At 45.5% G+C, this 17,141-nt stretch overlaps 1 protein-coding gene across 1 annotated transcript; it reads left to right on the forward strand.

The window, feature by feature from the left end:
* Positions 1-9,037: 9,037 nt before the first annotated feature.
* LOC109925302 (keratin, type II cytoskeletal 8-like) lies at positions 9,038-13,072 on the forward strand. The gene is made up of 9 exons (XM_020525252.2): positions 9,038-9,583; positions 9,707-9,915; positions 10,284-10,344; positions 10,435-10,530; positions 10,655-10,819; positions 10,908-11,033; positions 11,369-11,589; positions 11,993-12,042; positions 12,533-13,072. Exons 1-9 carry the CDS (start codon positions 9,134-9,136, stop codon positions 12,688-12,690), a joined length of 1,536 nt encoding a protein of 511 aa, XP_020380841.2. The 5' UTR covers positions 9,038-9,133; the 3' UTR covers positions 12,691-13,072.
* The last annotated feature ends 4,069 nt before the right edge of the window (positions 13,073-17,141 follow it).

The following is a 17,141-nucleotide window of genomic DNA, read 5'->3' on the forward strand; positions in this document are numbered from 1 at the left end:
CCACAGTTTAACATCTCATCTTGAGTGACAGCTCCTCTGACAGTGCAGCGCTCCCTCCGTACAGCATCACATTGTCATCTGTGTTGCAAACAGAATGCAGCGAGATTCCCCACATATTGTGGTTCCAGATGGGATACCCCATCATCAACAGCCAGTGTGGCTGCCTGCCTTGAGCCACTTCCTCCCTGTTCCTCAAGGTATATTCCGATTGGGAATGGGATGTCTTTGTTTAACTGCTCCAGCAGAATTATTTCACAGAGGTTTCTGTAAGTAGCTTCTTTATTAAATGTCCATAGCCATCAGTCAAAAACAAGCTGCTTAAACCTTTCAAATTCCAGCTGTTGCCTGGTCAGGCTATTTCATTACGGTACAGAATTCCCGGCAGTACACCTCCTGCACTACCTGGTATGCATTTAAAGGAGTCATTTTTACTGCTTTGTAATTGGTGTTGCTTTCTCGGGAAAAAGGGAGTAAATCCCATCTGCTTTCCCTGGAAACTTACTCTGCAGTAATAAGGACCAATGCTGGATTGGCCACTTTAACTGCTGTGCTACCTATTCAATAGATATAAAGAAAATTTCCACCTCTGCCCCCTAAAACTTAGGAATTAAATGACCAAATTGAGTGGCCATCATCTTTAGATTTGACCCAATGGTCTCTTCATGGGGCATGGTGGGATTCCTGGCCCTCAGTTTTTGCTGTCATAGTTCATATTCCCTTTCCTGAATTTTTTTAATGAAACTCTTTTCTCTCCTGCCGAGCTCATTCCTCTTCTCTTTCCTATGTCTCTCTCTCTCTGTCTCTCTCTCTCTCTCTCTCCTTGATCTCTCTAGCTCTTTTTACACTTTCCTTTTCCTTTTCTTGAAATTCCTATTTCTAGTGCTCCAATTTTAATCTCTCTACCATGACTCTTTCTGTTTCCTCATCCCCTATTTCCACCTGCACACCATTAGATACCCCTTTTAAAATATCAGGTTTTCTGACTTTCAAGCAAAATTCTAATCCCAAGTGCCTCATTATATCTTTTAATTAGTAAAGGGTCAGAAAAGTCCTCAGAAGTGACTTCCACATATCCTACTGGAATGCATTGACATCAAATGTGGATTTTTTAAAAAATGTCTCTACATTGTAGCAATGCAAACAATGTTTTGCAGTATATTTATTAAAAATTGGTTCCAAAGACAATTCACCCACTCTAATTTATAGGTTTGATCTGTGGGTGCAACGTATGGCCATAAACCCCCAGTTTGTTATGACTAGATGCCAGACAAGGATCCCCAATTTATGATGAGTCTGATGGGACACCCCAAATCATTAAGCTTCAGGGTGAGGATGTGTGAACTGGCTCCCTTTCCTTATTCACCACCCCACCTTGCCCTTGTGTCAGTTCAGGACAATGTGACAATGTTAATTTAAGAAGGATCCTTCCCTTGTGAATGCCTTGCTCCCAGACCAATGAATTTATGCTTTTTTCAAGGAGCTAATTTAACCAGGATTTCTTGTGTTAACAAATGAGTGAGCTTATCATTTCCTAAACATGAGAAGAAATAATAATGCCATGCACAAGTGTGTCCAAAAAAAAGATATAAGTTAAAAGGTATATATATATCAGTCTCTGAATTGTTTTGAAGAATAGACAGTGGAATGCTGATAGTTAAGCAGTTAATTTTGAAATTCTTGGCTTTGCAAGTTGATTGAGATTCATTTTCCCTGGTCCTGTTCGATGCTGCCTAATTGGCTTCTAACACTTGGAGAAAGAGATTCTTTTACCTGCAACACAGGGATGACTAGTGAGTATTTCTTCAACTGTGCCATTCACAGCACACTAGCATTCGAACCCAGGCTAGTACACATGAGCAACTCAGCTTACTAGAACTCGCAAGTACCTCAGCTCACTTGTACAAACCAGCAGAGTTGACTTCTAACCCCTGTCCTTGTGTATTTTTGAAAGGAGAAACTGAAAAATACACCTGCAATTTGGGACATAATCCACAGGAGGTGGCTTATGTCTAACTAGGTTTTGGCTCCCCCCTCTGTAACTGGATCCTGACCTATAGACTGCAATTATTAAAATGGACAACAACACCTCCTCTACCATAATCTGCAACACTGGTGTCCCGCAAGGCTGTGTACTCAGCCTCTTACTATACTACTTATACACTCTTATACAACTCCATTTATAAGTTTGCTAATTACAACACCATTGTAGGTCAGATCTCAAGCAACGATGAGACAGACAACTGGAAAGAGGTTTAATGTTTAGTGACATGGTGTAAAGACAACAATCTCTCCATTAATGTCAGCAAAATGAAGGAGCTGGCCTTTGACTTCAGGAAGCAGGGTGGAGGGCACGTCCCTGTCTGCATCGATGGTGCTGAGGTGCAGATGGTTGAAAGCGTCAAGTTCCTGGCAGTGACAATCACCAACAATTGGTCCTGGTCCACTCACTTTGACACGATGGTCAAGAAAGCACAACAATGTCTCTATGTCCTCAGGAGGCTAAGGAAATTCGGCATGTCCGCAATGACCCTTACCAATTTTTATAAATGCACCATAGAAAGTATCCTATCTGGATGCATCACAGCTTGGTACTGCAACTGTTCTGCCCAAGACCACAAGAAACTACAGAGAGTCATGAACACAGCCCAGTCCATCATGCAAACCAGCCTTCCATCCATTGATTCCATCTATACTTGCCATCACCTCAGGAAAGCAACCAACATAATCAACGACCCCTCCCACTCCGGTTATACTCTCTTCCACCTTCTTCAATTGGGCAGAAGATAGAAAAGTTTGAATACAGATATGAACAGCTTCTTCCCCTCAGTTATCAGATGTTAATTCTGATCTCTCTCTGCGCCTTCAACACTGTATACTGCACTCTGTTCTGCCACCCTGATGCACTTTTTAAATCATAGAATCCCTACAGTGTGGAAGTAGTCCATATGGCCCAATGAGTCCACATCAAAGAGCATCCCACCCAGACCCACTTCATCCCTGCATTTCCAATGGCTAATCCACCTAGCCTGCATATCCCTGGACACCACGTGCAAATTAGCATAGCCAACCTGCCTACCTCACACACCTTTGGAATATGGGACAGAACTGGAGCACCTGGAGGAAACTCACGCAGACACAGTGAGAATGTGTAAACTCCACACAGACAGTCACACGAGGCTGGAATTGAACCTGGGTCCCTGACACTGTGAGGCAGCACTGCTAAACACTGAACCACCATGCCGTCCCTATGGATAATATGGTACACTCTGTATGTAGAGCATGCAAAACAACACTTTTCATTGCATCTTGGTATGTGAGAATAATAAATCAATCAATTTGCAATCAATTTGCTGTTGAGCAAGGTGAAGCTTGGGGGTTTATCGGCCCCTCGCTATCTCACGAGCCAAAAGAAATCACAGTCGAGTCTTGCCTCTCCACTGCCTCTCCTCCCCATATTGTGGTGTTGCTGTTTGAATCTTCCTTGACCTCTTTAAGTGTGATATTCTGGAATTTGTATGCAGACAGCCATTGCATTCACATTCACAGTCCTTTTTATTTATCTATATCTCCTCTTTATGAAACAAATACAGCATGCAATTAAAAGTACTATCTATCTATGAGTACTTCACAGTTCTGATCCGTTGTCATGACACCTTGGATTATGTGCTCAATTTTCTGGAGTGGAAATAGTGGAATCCACAACCTTCTAACTCAAAGACAAGAGTGCTACCCAAATGGGCAATATGTATCCTTCAAACTGCTTCACGAAAAGCAAATAATCTGGTCTTTATCTTTTGCTACCTGTATTTGTGTGCTTTCTGTGTACAAATTGTCTATCATATTTCCCTACATTACAACGGTGACCACACTTCAAAAGTTGGCTGTAAAGTGTTTTAGGGCAGTTTTAGTGTTTTAGTGAGTTCAGGAAAGGCATTACAGTTCCCTCTCTGACATGTCCATCCTCAGCCTCCTGCAGTGTCACAGCGACTCAGAACGCAAATTTGAAGAACAACACCTTATCTTCCGCCTGGGCACTCAACATTGAGATCTCCAATTTCAAATAATCTTCCCACCTATCCCTTAGTTCCCCTTTCCAGCCCCACCTCCTCCCTTCCATTCCACCTTCTGACCCTCCCATCCAGCCACCAACCAGATTAATCCCTCCCGTCAACCTACAGGTCGTACCTACTACCAGTGTTCACCTGTCACCACTATTCTGCTACCATCCTCCCCCCATCACCAACCCCCCCACCCCCCTAATCTGCAGGTCCCCCTACCCCCACACCCAGTCCTGAAGAAGGGTGATACCCAAAACATTGACTGCTCCGTTCATCCAGATACTGCCCAGCCTGCTGTGTTCTTCCAGCCCCCTGTTTGTCTACTCTAGAAATGTAAGTCTTTATTCCTTTTTTCAGCTGTAGCCTGATTACAACTAAAGCACTACATTGTGTGTTATCTTTGACTTACAGTTTTGAAGCATTTTTTTCCGTCTATTTGCATCACTGGAATATCACCCAAATCTACCTCTTCCATAGCTCATCTCCTGCTGAAACCATCACCTATGCCTTTCTTACTTCAAGCTTTGACTATTCCAATGTACTTCTGGCTAATCCCCCATCCTTCACCTTAAAACTTAATCTCATCCAAAACTCAGCTTCCCAGCCCTACCTTGCATCAAGTCCCAATCACCCATTGCCTGTGTTTTTTGACCTACTCTGACTCCCAGTTGTGCAGCATCTCGATGTTCCCTTTCTTTTTCAGATCTCTCCCAATGAATCATAGCAATCTATGATCCACTGCCTGTAAAGGTGGTGGAAAAAGAGATAATGAATAATTTCAAAAGGAAATTGGATGGGCATTTGAGGGAAATACATACCAAGTCTACAGGGACTGAGCTGGACACTGGGATGGACAGGATTGTTCTTTCAGTGAACAGTACGGTTTTGATGGACTGAATAGCCTCCTCTGTGGCTCAATTTTGAAAAGTAGTGCACATTTCAAAAAAATGACATAATAGAGGTTCTGTTCTTAACAAAAGGAAATTACTGCAGATGGTGGAAATCTGAAGTAAAAGCAGAAAGTACTGGAGAAACTCAGCAAGTCTGGCAGCAACTGTATGTAGAGACAGAAACAGAGTCAATATTTCGACTCCAAAATGACTCTTCTTCAGAAGTGAGCCATGCTGAGTTGCTTCAGCACTTTCTGTTTTTATTTCAGAGGTTCTGAAATTTAAAAGGGTTCAGAAAAGATTTACAAGGATGTTGCCAGGGTTGGAGGATTTGAGCTACAGGGAGAGGCTGAATAGGCTGGGGCTTTTTTCCCAGGAGTGGCAGAGGCTGAGGGGTGACATTTATAGAAGTTTATAAAATCATGAGGGACATTGATAGGATGAATAGTCAAGGTCTTTTCCCGAGGATAGGGGATTCCAAAACTAGAGACCACAGGTGTAAGGTGAGAAGGGAAAGATTTAAAAGGGAATCAAGAGGCAACTTTTTCAAACAGAGGGTGTTGCATGTGTGGAGTGAACTGCCAGCAGAAATGGTAGATGCTGGTACAATTACAACATTTAAAAGGCATCTGGATGGGTATCTGAATAGAAAGGCTTTAGAGGGATATGGGTCAGGTGCTGGCAAATGGGACTGGATTAATTTAGGAAATCTGATCAGCATGCACGAGTTGGGCCAAAGGGTTTGTTTCCGTGTTGTACATCTCTATGACACTATTACCTCTTCAATGCCACCATTCTGAAACACAGAGTGGACATGGAGTGCGAATGGTGTAGAGGGCAGGAGTCATCTCAGAGCTCCCAACAGTGAAATAATCCTTAGATAGTGAATGGGAAGGACAGCTTGCTGTAGTGGAATGAATGTAAACATTATCCAGCAATTCTTTTGATGACTTTTGGAAGTGTTTCTGAAACTCCAATGCCAGTCGATGAAATAGGAATGGGAAATCAACTGGTCGGAACTTTAAAGTTTGCAACCTTGAGCATAAATCCCTCCATGACCTTATCCCCGTCCCCCTATTTCTGTAACCTCTTCCAGCTTAACAACCTTTTGTTATTTCTGCCTCCCATGCAACTTGATTTGCTTCAGCCATCTCAGGCCAAAACTCTGGAAATCCCTCCTTAAACTCTCGACCTTTAAGGCATTCCTCTTTTAACTATCCTAATGTCGCTTCATGTGGTTGGTGTCTCATGAAGTGCCTGGTGCATAATAAATGCAAATTGTTGCTATTGACTCTGTCTACACTTCCTGCTGCCTCGGGTAAGCAACCAACATCATCAAAGACCCTTCCCACCCTGGTTATACTCTCTTCCCCCCTCTTTCATTGGGCAGAAGATATAAAGATTTGAAAACACGCACAAACAGATTCAAGAACAGCTTCTTCCCCTCTGTTATCAGACTTTTGAATGGACCTCTCAAATGTTAATTCTGATCTCTCTCCATGCACCTTCTCTGTGGCTGTAACACTGTATTCTGCACTCTGCTCTGCAACTCTGATGCACTTTGTATGGTACAATCTGGCTGTATAGCACATGAAACAATGTTTTTCATTGTATCCTGGTACATGTGACAGCAATAAAACTAATCAAATCAAATTAAAACTTTTCCTCTCACACATGCTTATATCCAGATGTTCAAGGTTAACAGAGGAAGGGTCACTTGACCCGAACGGTTAACTCTGATGTCTCTCCATAGATGCTGCCAAACCTGCTGAGCTTTTCCAGCAATTTCTATTTGTGTCTCCTTTTTTTAAATTCATGCACAGAGTGTGGGTGTCACTGGCTAGACCAGCATTTCTCACTGATCCCTAGTTGCCCCCTTGAGAAGATGGTGAGCTGCCTTCTTGAACCACTGCAGTCCATGTGTTGTGGGTTAATCCACAATGTTGTTAGGGAGGGAATTCCAGGACTTTTGACTGAATGACACCATATTTTCAAGGTGAGTGGCTTGGAGGGGAACTTGCAGGGGGTTGTTTTCCCATGTATCTGCTGGACTTGTATGGAAGGGCTGGTGGGTTTGGAAAGTGTTGCCTAAGGAAGTTTGGTGAATTGCTGCAGTGTATCTTGTAGATGGTACACACTGATGTGACTGAGCGTTGGTGGCGGGGAGGGGATTGGATGTTTGTGGATGCGGTGTCAACATGGAAGCAATATCCATTAAAATCTTTTATTTGTTCCTAGCTTGGTAAGGTACAGTGAGGAAGAAACTGGCTCGGAGACCACTCCCTGTGTAAACTTGCTGGACCGGTTTGGCTCCCTGCGGGTTCCAGGATGATGAATGGTAACACTGCCTTAGTTACGAATGAAATCAGCAGACAGGTGCAAAAAAACAGATATTGCTGGACAAGCTCAGCAGATCTGGCAGTATCCTCAGAACTGGACCCGAAACGTTAACTCTGATTTCCCTGCACAGATGCGTGCCAGACCTGCTGAGCTTTTCCATCAACTTCTGTTTTTGTTTCTGATTTCCAGCATCCGCAGTTCTTTTGTTTTTTTATTTAAATCAGACAGGCGGATCGGGTTGACGCACAGAAGAGTCCAACAAAGCATACATCAACAGGACCGACAACGATGCACAGTATGATGCAGTACGGTGGCTCAGTGGTTAGCACTGCTACCTCATAGCGCTAGAGACCCGGGTTCGATTCTACCCTCGGGTGACTCTCTGTGTGGAGTTTGCACATTCTCCCCATATCTGCGTGGGTTTCCTCCCACAGTCCAAAGATGCGCAGTTTAGGGTGGATTGCCCCATAGTGTCCAAAGATGTGCAAGCTTAGCCCTGGGAAATGCAGGATTACTGGGATGGGGTGGGACGCTTTGCAGAGGGTTGGTACAGGCCGACTGGCCTGCTTCCACACTGTAGGAATTCAATAATGATTCTATGAACCCAAGCCTCAAAGAAATTGGCCTCTTGTGACCCAGAATTTGCAAGATGGCACAATTCTACCTTAGAGATCTCACAACGTCCGTGTTAATTACAATGTCAACTTCAGTGCTGGGCAAAGTTGATGCTGTGCATAATCAAAGATTCCCAAGCCTCCCTTATCTTTTTTTACCCTGAAGAAAACGATCGCACCTCAATGCCCATCATAAAAAGATATTTAATTTCGGAAAGGTGGCGTGTCCCCAAACTCCATGCAATTCACAGAGGTTTGGCATTTGGAAAGCCAAGGGCTGAACTTTCCATTTGATGCTGGTTGTGGAATAGAAGGCGCTGGAGTTCCTGTGAATTCACCCGCTTCACCAGTTGGTGGAGCCTCTGGAACACAGTCCTCGGGAACTGTGCGACTGTGGAAAGGGGATCCTTCCAAGCGCTTCTCACACTCTTCTTGCTCTCTGCATCCTGTCAACCCCGAACAAGCACCAAACCAGCTCAGTGCTCGAACGCTGTCAGCAAGGCACTTACCAACTTCAATTCATACGTTCAACATCAGAAACACGATCAAAGAGGCAGATTTTTATATTAAAATGTGAACGAGGAAAGGCACCCTTAGTTTGGGCGGATGCAGTGGCGAATATCCAAAGGGGGCGGAGGTGGAGGAATGCCCAGACTGTCTGAGGGTTGGAGGGAGCCCAAACAGGGAGAAACAAAAGTGGGCTCGGGACCAGAAGGAGTGTCCTAACATGGAGTGGAGCGCGGATCCACCTGGATTCGGGAAATCCCGGGTATTAAGTGAATGGGGAAAGTTGGATGTGGTTCATGGGTGGGGTAAGGGGTGACCATTCAGGAGAAGATGCGGTTGCAGCAGGGACTGCCGAGTTCAGAAAAGGCCTGAAACAGCTGACGATATAAAGTGGGGTCGTGGTTAGGAGGAGGGGGCGGTGTTGGAGAACATTGGGCTGATTCCAAGTGGCGAGCAAAGCAAAGAACCAAGTGTTGGCGCTCGGCAAAAGGACAGGTTCCACCACTCCTCCCCGACCCAGGGCCAGAGGGCGGCGGCTGGTTCCTCCCCTCTCAGGGTTGCTCCATTCTGGGCGGTTCCTTGTGAACAGACAGCCCCTTGGCCAACCCAGATCCACACGGACATAAAAGCAGCCGAGTCCGTCCTCAGCTCCACCGAGCCGTTCAGTTTCAGACTGTGCTCTCTCTCTCTTTCCGTGTCTCTCTACGTCCTGAACAACCTCGAAATGACATCGAAAACCATCATTACCACCAGCCGCAGCAGGAGCCGAGGGGGAAGCGGAGGTGTGGGTGGATACGGGCTTTCCTCTGGACTGAGCCTGTCGGGAGGCGGAGGGAGCTTTCGGGTATCCAGGGGCGCCCAAAGTGTCATCCTGAGACCAACACAGCCCATTTCAAGCGCCCGAATCTCCCGAGGCTCAGTGTTGGGCTCCAGCAAATATGGTAGCGGCGGTGGATCGAGCTTCAGCCGAATGAGTGTCGGTGGATTGGGTTCCAGCAGAATGGGCTACGGGCGATTTGGGGGAGGTATGTCTCAAGGGCTGATCCAGAGAACCGCTGCCCTGGACCTGAGCACGCCTTTGCCTCAAATCGATACCAGCCAGCAGGCTATCCGAGTGGAGGAGAGCAGGCAGCTTCAGGGACTCAATAACCAGTTCGCTGACTTCGTTAGCAAGGTAATGTTCAGTGCTGTCCAGGCGGGCGTGTTTGTAAAATCCGTCCTCCGTGTCTTTTTCTCTCTTGTCCTGCGGTGTCCCTCGCAATGTCTAACTATCTGTCTCTCCATCTCACCCCGCCAGGTTCGATATTTGGAAAAGGTCAATGCTCAGCTGAGTATCAAACTGAAACTTCTGCAGGATCAAGGCGAATACAAATCCAACATCGAGAGCATGTTCCAGGCCTACATCGATAATCTGAACAAACAACTGGAGGCACTTGGCCAGGAGAAGCTGAGGTTCGAGGCAGACCTGGTCCAAATGCAAGCTCTAGTCGAGGACTATAAGGGCAAGTAAGTGAGCTACTGCTGAGTTTAGTCACGGATTGCTTCGGAGGCGGTTTCGTGTCCGAACCAAACAGAAATACCAGGTACAGAATGAGTTCGCTTTGACAAACTGGGACTATGACAGCTGACGGAATTGTCCGCAGCATTGCCATGTAGACGGAACCAAACTGCACAGGGCTGTGCTGCTTCTCGTCTGTGCGCTCATTTGATTGAAGTGGGAGCAGGACTGATGCTTCTAACAACATCGTCTGACAGCGTGTGTCTTGTGTCGGGAGGGAAAGGTAACGACTAGCGGAGACAGAGACAAAACGGGGACAGTGATAGGGATGAGGCTGAAAGACTGAGCATCAGTAAAACAATCTCTTTCGTTCCAGATACGAAGATGAAATCAACAAGCGCACGGAAATGGAAAATGAGTTTGTCCTGGTCAAGAAGGTGATTTTTATAAAGATGCACGGTACAGATCTCCGTTTGCGGGGACTTTTGCTCAGTTTTATCAATGTATTTTCTCCCTCTGCTCTTTAGGATGTTGATGACTCGTACATGAGCAAAGTGGAGCTGGAAGCTAAACTGGAAGGTCTGACAGATGAAATCGATTTCCTGCGGTCTATCTACGAAGAGGTAAGCTCCAGCAGTTATCGTTTCCTGATCTGCTATCCATTCAAGTCTCATGCAATGGAGCCCGAATGGCTTCCAATCACCTTGCAATCTTTATCCCCCTCCCCGTCCCCCCGCCCACCTGCAGGAAATCCGGGAGCTGCAGGCACAGATACAGAACACATCCGTCAATGTGCAATTGGAGGCCGGTCCGAAACTCGATGTCGAGGAGCTCCTCGCCAATGCCAGGAGGCAGTACGAAGCATGCGCCCAGCAGAGCCGTGAGGAAGCGGAAACTTGGAAACAGACGAAGGTGAAGATTACGTTTCCTTGTCCCATTCTTATGAAGCGGGCTGCAAAGTGAACTGCGGGACTAACTTGTTCCCGATGTCTGTTTACAGATGCGGGAATTGGCCATGGCGTCTGGACAAAGTGGCGATGATCTCAATGTGCTGAAGTCAGAGATGAAACAGACAACAGATCAAATCCGGAAACTGAAAGCATCAATCGATGCCCTGAAAAAAGAGGTAGGCAAAGATGTGAAATCGAACAGGAGATCGGAAACGGTTGTAAATATCCGTGTGTCTCTTTTACTCTCTCTGTCTCTTCTGTCTTATCTCTCTGTCCAACATTATTATCCAGAAGACAATAAGTGGATAGGATCGGCTCAGTCGGGCTCTTTTCTGACAGCCTGGGGGTCTCAGTGCTGTCCTTTCCGATTGGAATCTGTGGCTGGTCAGTCACACCGCACTCCCCAAATCATTGTGCGGAGCGGGAGCCTTTTGCCGAGGTCTCGTTCTGAGCACTGTGCTGACCAGTAAATACTGAAGGAACTGACCAAATGAATACTTATGCTCCTCAGCGTCAGAAACTGGAAGATGCAATCCGAGAAGCAGAGGAACGCGGTGAGAATTCTCTGAAAGACTCTCGGATTCGGATTAGCGAACTGGAAGAGGCCATCTTCAGAGCCGGGCAAGAGCTTTCCAAACAAGCCAGGGAGTACGAACAGCTGATGAGCATCAAGCTTGCACTGGACATTGAAATTGCGACCTACAGGAAAATGCTGGAGGGAGAGGAGGCAAGGTAAGATAAGGGGCAGTTGCTAATCGCAGCCATCACATTGAGTCCTGTGCTGGCAAATTGCAGTCCGCCCTTGCAGTTGACTGGTAGCTCTGATCTCTGAGAATGGAATGGACTGCAGGCACTGGGAGTGACAATCACTTCATTATCTACAGGTCCCGGGTAAAGGTCAGGTGTCCCATTCCTCAGGCTCCAATGGCCTGCTGGCCTCTGCTGCCTGTGGCAGCACCTAAAGATTGGGCACTTTGCCTGAGGGTAAGGAAGCTGACTGTGCTCTTTCAGAAGTGCATCCCAGCAGATGTCAGTGTCCCTGGGAGAGGGAGAAACTTGGGAAAACGGAGTGAAATGTGACTGTGATTTCCTGCAATTGCCTGCTATGACCTGAGTGTGTTTCCTTTCTCAACAGAATGGCAAGTGGTGTAAAAACCCTCAACATCCAGCAAGTACAGAGCCAAGGTAAGAGAATTTGCGGTCGAAGTGAAGCTTGATGATTCTCTCTCCTCAGGTTCTGCTCAGCTTCATTCCAATCAGCCATCATCATTTCCCACCTTAAAAATCTGATGCTTGTATCATTTGATCTTGTAAAATGATAATTAATCACCAGCCTTTCCCAGCCTACTTCACATCCCTGATTGACATCACCCAACCAGCTTTCAGTTGCTGAGGCTCCAATTCTAGGAATTCCTTCCGTCAGCCTTTCCTTCTTTCTCCTTCCCAGTCGCCTCCTTGAAGGGCTACATTTTCCGCATGCTTTTTCTCATCGTCCTGATGGATTTTGAGGTGTCAAATTGTTTCTTTGAGAAAGCGCCTGCAAAACATCTTGGGCTGTTGTACTTTGCTCAAGATACAACATAAATTGAATTAATTTATCATTTTGCAATTATTCTTTAAATTGTAGCACCAAGATTGTAAGAAAAGTTTTTTTTTCTCTCTGCCCCTTTCACAGGTGGTTTGCAGCAAGGCTTAGGTTGGGGAGCTGGATCATCTTCCTATGAGACCTCATTCAGTTCAAGTGGCTCTTATGCGAGCAACAGAGCGATGGTGGGTGGACGAACCACGTATGAGATGTCGAGCACAGGACTGAGTCAACAAGGGATCATTTAAAACCATCAGTGTCTCTTAGCAGTTCATTGTCAGAGGTTATACGTCCCCTAAGTACTGCTTCTAGAGCAGTGGTTAACATGTTTACATTCACTTCATGTCTGGTATTCGGAATGTCTGCATTAACCTGTTCACGTTTCATAGTTAAATGACATGAAGTATACAGCGACATCTTAACCAGTTCACAAAAGAAAGTAAACTTTGTGAAAGTTTGGGTTTGTGGGAAAAGCAGTCAAGAAGCTCACACTGTATTTGTTGGTATCTTTAAAATGGGAATTAAAGCAAGGCTTTCGCTGTTGAACGCTGTTTCAATTTGATGTATAATTTTGTTCGGGGATTTACCATTATGACATTCCTGTCCGGCTGAATAAACGTGTAACCTGCACATCTGGATTGCTTTTTGAACAGCACAATGTTACATTAATGAAAAGAACAATGCTCATCCATTGTTGTGAAATTCCAGAAGTGTCCATTCCAATATCATTACATTTCGAGAAATATTATGACACATAGAAAGACGTCTTTGTAGTTTGCATATCGGCACAAATACCCCATCACTGAAAATAATCTGTAAGCCATTAATGAAACTGCTCAGTCCGACATCAGTGAAACCACTGTTCTGAACCAGACCAGACTTCCTCAAAATATTTTAAGAAGGTATCCTAGACCTTAACTCGTTCTTATTTGAAATGTAAATATAATGCGTCTGTCCCAGATGAAGTGCAACTGATAAAACGACATGATGTTAAGCTGTAGTTAAAATACAACCAAACAAAGAGGAATTTGGAATAACAACTGTGTTGGAAATCTTAATGGAATAATAGATACAGTAACTATTACTTATTTACTGTTCCAATACAGTAACATCCAATAAGCAACACCCATTGGGTAAAAGGAAAATTCAGGCACAGATTCTCACACACATTTCTCCAGTCTAGGAGGAAAACATCACCAGGAGAAAATTCAAAGAAAATAGCGACCTGGAGACATTCACTGAAGCTTCCAACTCTGTTGAGACCCCAACAGCTCCTGATGCTACATGAAAAAAACCCTAAAACCTAGACATCTGGATGTGTGAGAGTGGACCACACCTCTTCAGGCTTTAATTAAAAAAAAACCCAAGACTTTATAACCTGTATACTCAAGGCGTCTTCAATAGACAGCTCAAAACCTCTGCCATACAATGTCTCCTAGAAAACACAGGACAAAATAACCTCTTAAAATGACAGCACACCATTCAGTACACCACCGCTGAAACCATTCAGTTCACAATCACTGAAACTAATTAGTGCACCATCCCTGAAAGCACTCGGGCACCATCACTGAAACTACGCAATATACCAGTATTGAAACAACCTGGGGGTCAATTAGCTGACTCGGCTGGGCAGTTGGTTTGTGATGCAGAGTGATGTCAACAGCATGCGTCGAGTTCCTGCACTGGCTGCGACGACCTTGCCGATCCTGCCTTCTCAACCTTACGCCTTGCCTGTGGCATGGTGACCCGCTGGTTAAGCTGACAACCAGTTTTCCCTCACTGTATTGCAGGCTCCTTCCACCCCAACGGTGTAAGCCGGCACTGCACTCAGACCTAGTTGAAGGGAAGACAGCAGAATAACATTTTGAGGGCACATTGGGTCAGACCTGTTTGTCAATATTTCTCTCTTTTGGAATTATGTGTTCAATGATTGCAATTCTCTGTTTTTGCGAGACTCTGTCTAGGCACAAAAGCAAGCATGTTGGTGCCGAAAACACACATCCATATCCCTACATGATGTTGCATGGTGTGCAGTGAGGAACTGCTGCACCATGAGCAGACAATATGGAAATCGCTGCTGTATGCAATATTCACAGCTCTGCTCCATCTGTCCTGCTCCACAGGCATTAGTTTTGCATCACAAGGATGTTTAGGGCTCCCTTTTAGTCTTTCATGACATGGTCAAAGGTGCTTGCGGTAAGTCTTTGGTCTGCACTCAGTGGACAAATGGCCAACGTGGCAATGCAGGGTGCGTGACAACTTCAGTTTCCGGGTGTGTGTATAATGCTGTTCCCCTTTGAACAGTCTCACATGGCCGGGACACGCAGCACCCTCGCTAACAGTACGAAGCACCAACTGCAACTGCATTGGGCCTGGCCACAGCCATTTCCATTCCCATTGAGCACTTGTGATTTTCAGGAAAATGCAAGGTACCAATGGCAGCTCTTTCAGACGTGCGTTCTGTGAGTCTATCTGAGTCTGCATCTGCCCATTTATCCCCCGAGCCCCAAGTATATCTGGTCAACATGCCAGCAGTGCTAGGGAACTGACACTTTCCCTTTCACATCCAGCCTTCGGTGGATTATCGTCTCTCCACTTATATATTCAGCTGTCCCCCATTACCTTTTCACTTTGCTTCTGCTTCTACTCACCACGATTATGTTGGTAGCCCTTTTCCTGCAGCACCGGCACCCGAATACCCGCCACCTAACCTTGACTTTCTGTGGTTGGACATCTCACATTGACCGTGGTGCACCACTTCAGCTACTTCGCTGCGCAGCCCTGAACAATGAGTGACCAGAACCCTGACTGATACTTCTACAGCTCTGCTGCTCTGTTCCTGTGTCTCACTGGACTGATTGCAATGGATCCACACGGCTGACCATGGCCAACTCTCCAGACTGCACTGGTATGGACCACCAAACCGTGACCACTCTGAGCGGCTCAGACCTTGCCCAAGCCCCTGGACTGATATCAGAGACTGCCCAAAACTTTACAAATTCCAAAGATGATATTAATTTAGCCAGATTACACACCTTCCAATTATACAGTTTTGTTACTGCAAGGCACGTTTGCCTTGGATCACGCTGGCATCCACTAGCTCCCTCAGGCTTCATTATGTCTTGTTTATTTACTTTTATTGTAAATAATAAACCCTACTGTTCCCAATAAGCTCATTATAACAGTGCAGAGAGGTTTTCTAATATTCACGAAGCCTCACAATTCCTGAAACACTTGTTGTATTTAAACAGATGTGAACAAAATACTCAACAATTAATCACGTACCCATTTCACTGTAATGTCACCATTTATTGTTTTCAGAGTGCTTGGGGGATTGGTGGTTGTGGAATGTGTGTGGGTGTAATGGTTCACAGCGCTCAATTCCCATGGGCTCTCTGCCCCCTCTCATGCACTCTTCCATTGCTAAATTTCATGAGACTGACCAAGTCAGAAAAGCAGCTCCTCGCCCCTCACCAAACTCCGTCGTTCACCAAACTCCAAGGTCCAGATTCTGTTGCAAGTTGCACTCAGTGACCAGCTGCGTTCCAATCTCATTGATTTATATAAACTGCGAGTTAGATCATTTGTGGGTGGTAGACTGAGACTTGCTTGCTGGCCTGACGATGTCCAAGATTCAGACGCGACCAGTAAAGGTATAAACTGCACTGTAAAGGTTGATAGTTTATTCTGTTTGAATGCGTCATTGGGAGTCAGAGGAGAAGGGCACAGGTTTAAACTTGAAAAGAGGAACAAAAGATTGAACGCTTGGCTGCTCTTCTTTTCCTTATCTTCCTCTTGAAGTACATTTCTGTCTGAAAGTTGGCTAGTTCTTGATTGGGACACAAATTGTATAGCACAGAAGTTGTCTAGAGATCACACTCGATACATATCATTTTCTAGACAGCTTCTGAGCAGATTGGGATAAATTTTCCAAGAGCATTTCTTCCCGTGTATGTCATGCGTTTCCTGCTTTAAGTTACTTTGACAGAAAACCACACGGTTAAATTCCAAAGGGACAAGGGGTCGGTTGGCTAGAAGGCTTTTCTGTAGTGTAGAATAACACCAACAGCACTGGTTCACTTCCCATTCGGGCTGAGGGTGAGTTTGGACCTATCTCCTCACCCTGCCCCTGACAATGTAAGGCAGTGGCAAACCACCACTGACAAACTGTCAAGGAAATGGTTCAGGATGAGGCATCAGCAGACCAGGAGTGAAGGACACACTTCTGGGCAGAGCACTGATGAATGAATGAAATTTCTATACGAAGGAACCGGAAGGATTGCTTCTGGAAATTCCTCCATGCACAATGTGTCACTCTCATGCCTGAATCCTGCACTTCCATCATCCTGAATATCACCATTGAACAAAAACTTAAACAGATCAGCCAGAGATAAATGCTAGTCTGGGATACACCACAAGATAGCAGGGCAGCACCCAATAACTGCTGGCCTCACTGGTGATTCCGGTACCCCATGAATGAATCAGCAACAATGGACGCTCTTTTCCATTTGCACCCTGTTAAAATGACTGACTCCCCAAATTTATAAATCGACCTTTTGACAGATGCTGTGACACGACTCTGCAGCAAGTGGGACTTAAACCCAGGCCTCCTTACTCAGAGGTAGGGACATTACCACCGCACCACTAAAGCACTGAACTTTCCATTTGATGCTGGTTGTGGAATAGAAGGCGCTGGAGT

This window comes from Rhincodon typus, chromosome 41 (assembly GCF_021869965.1).
Source record: "Rhincodon typus isolate 14 chromosome 41, sRhiTyp1.1, whole genome shotgun sequence".
NCBI lineage: Eukaryota > Metazoa > Chordata > Chondrichthyes > Orectolobiformes > Rhincodontidae > Rhincodon > Rhincodon typus.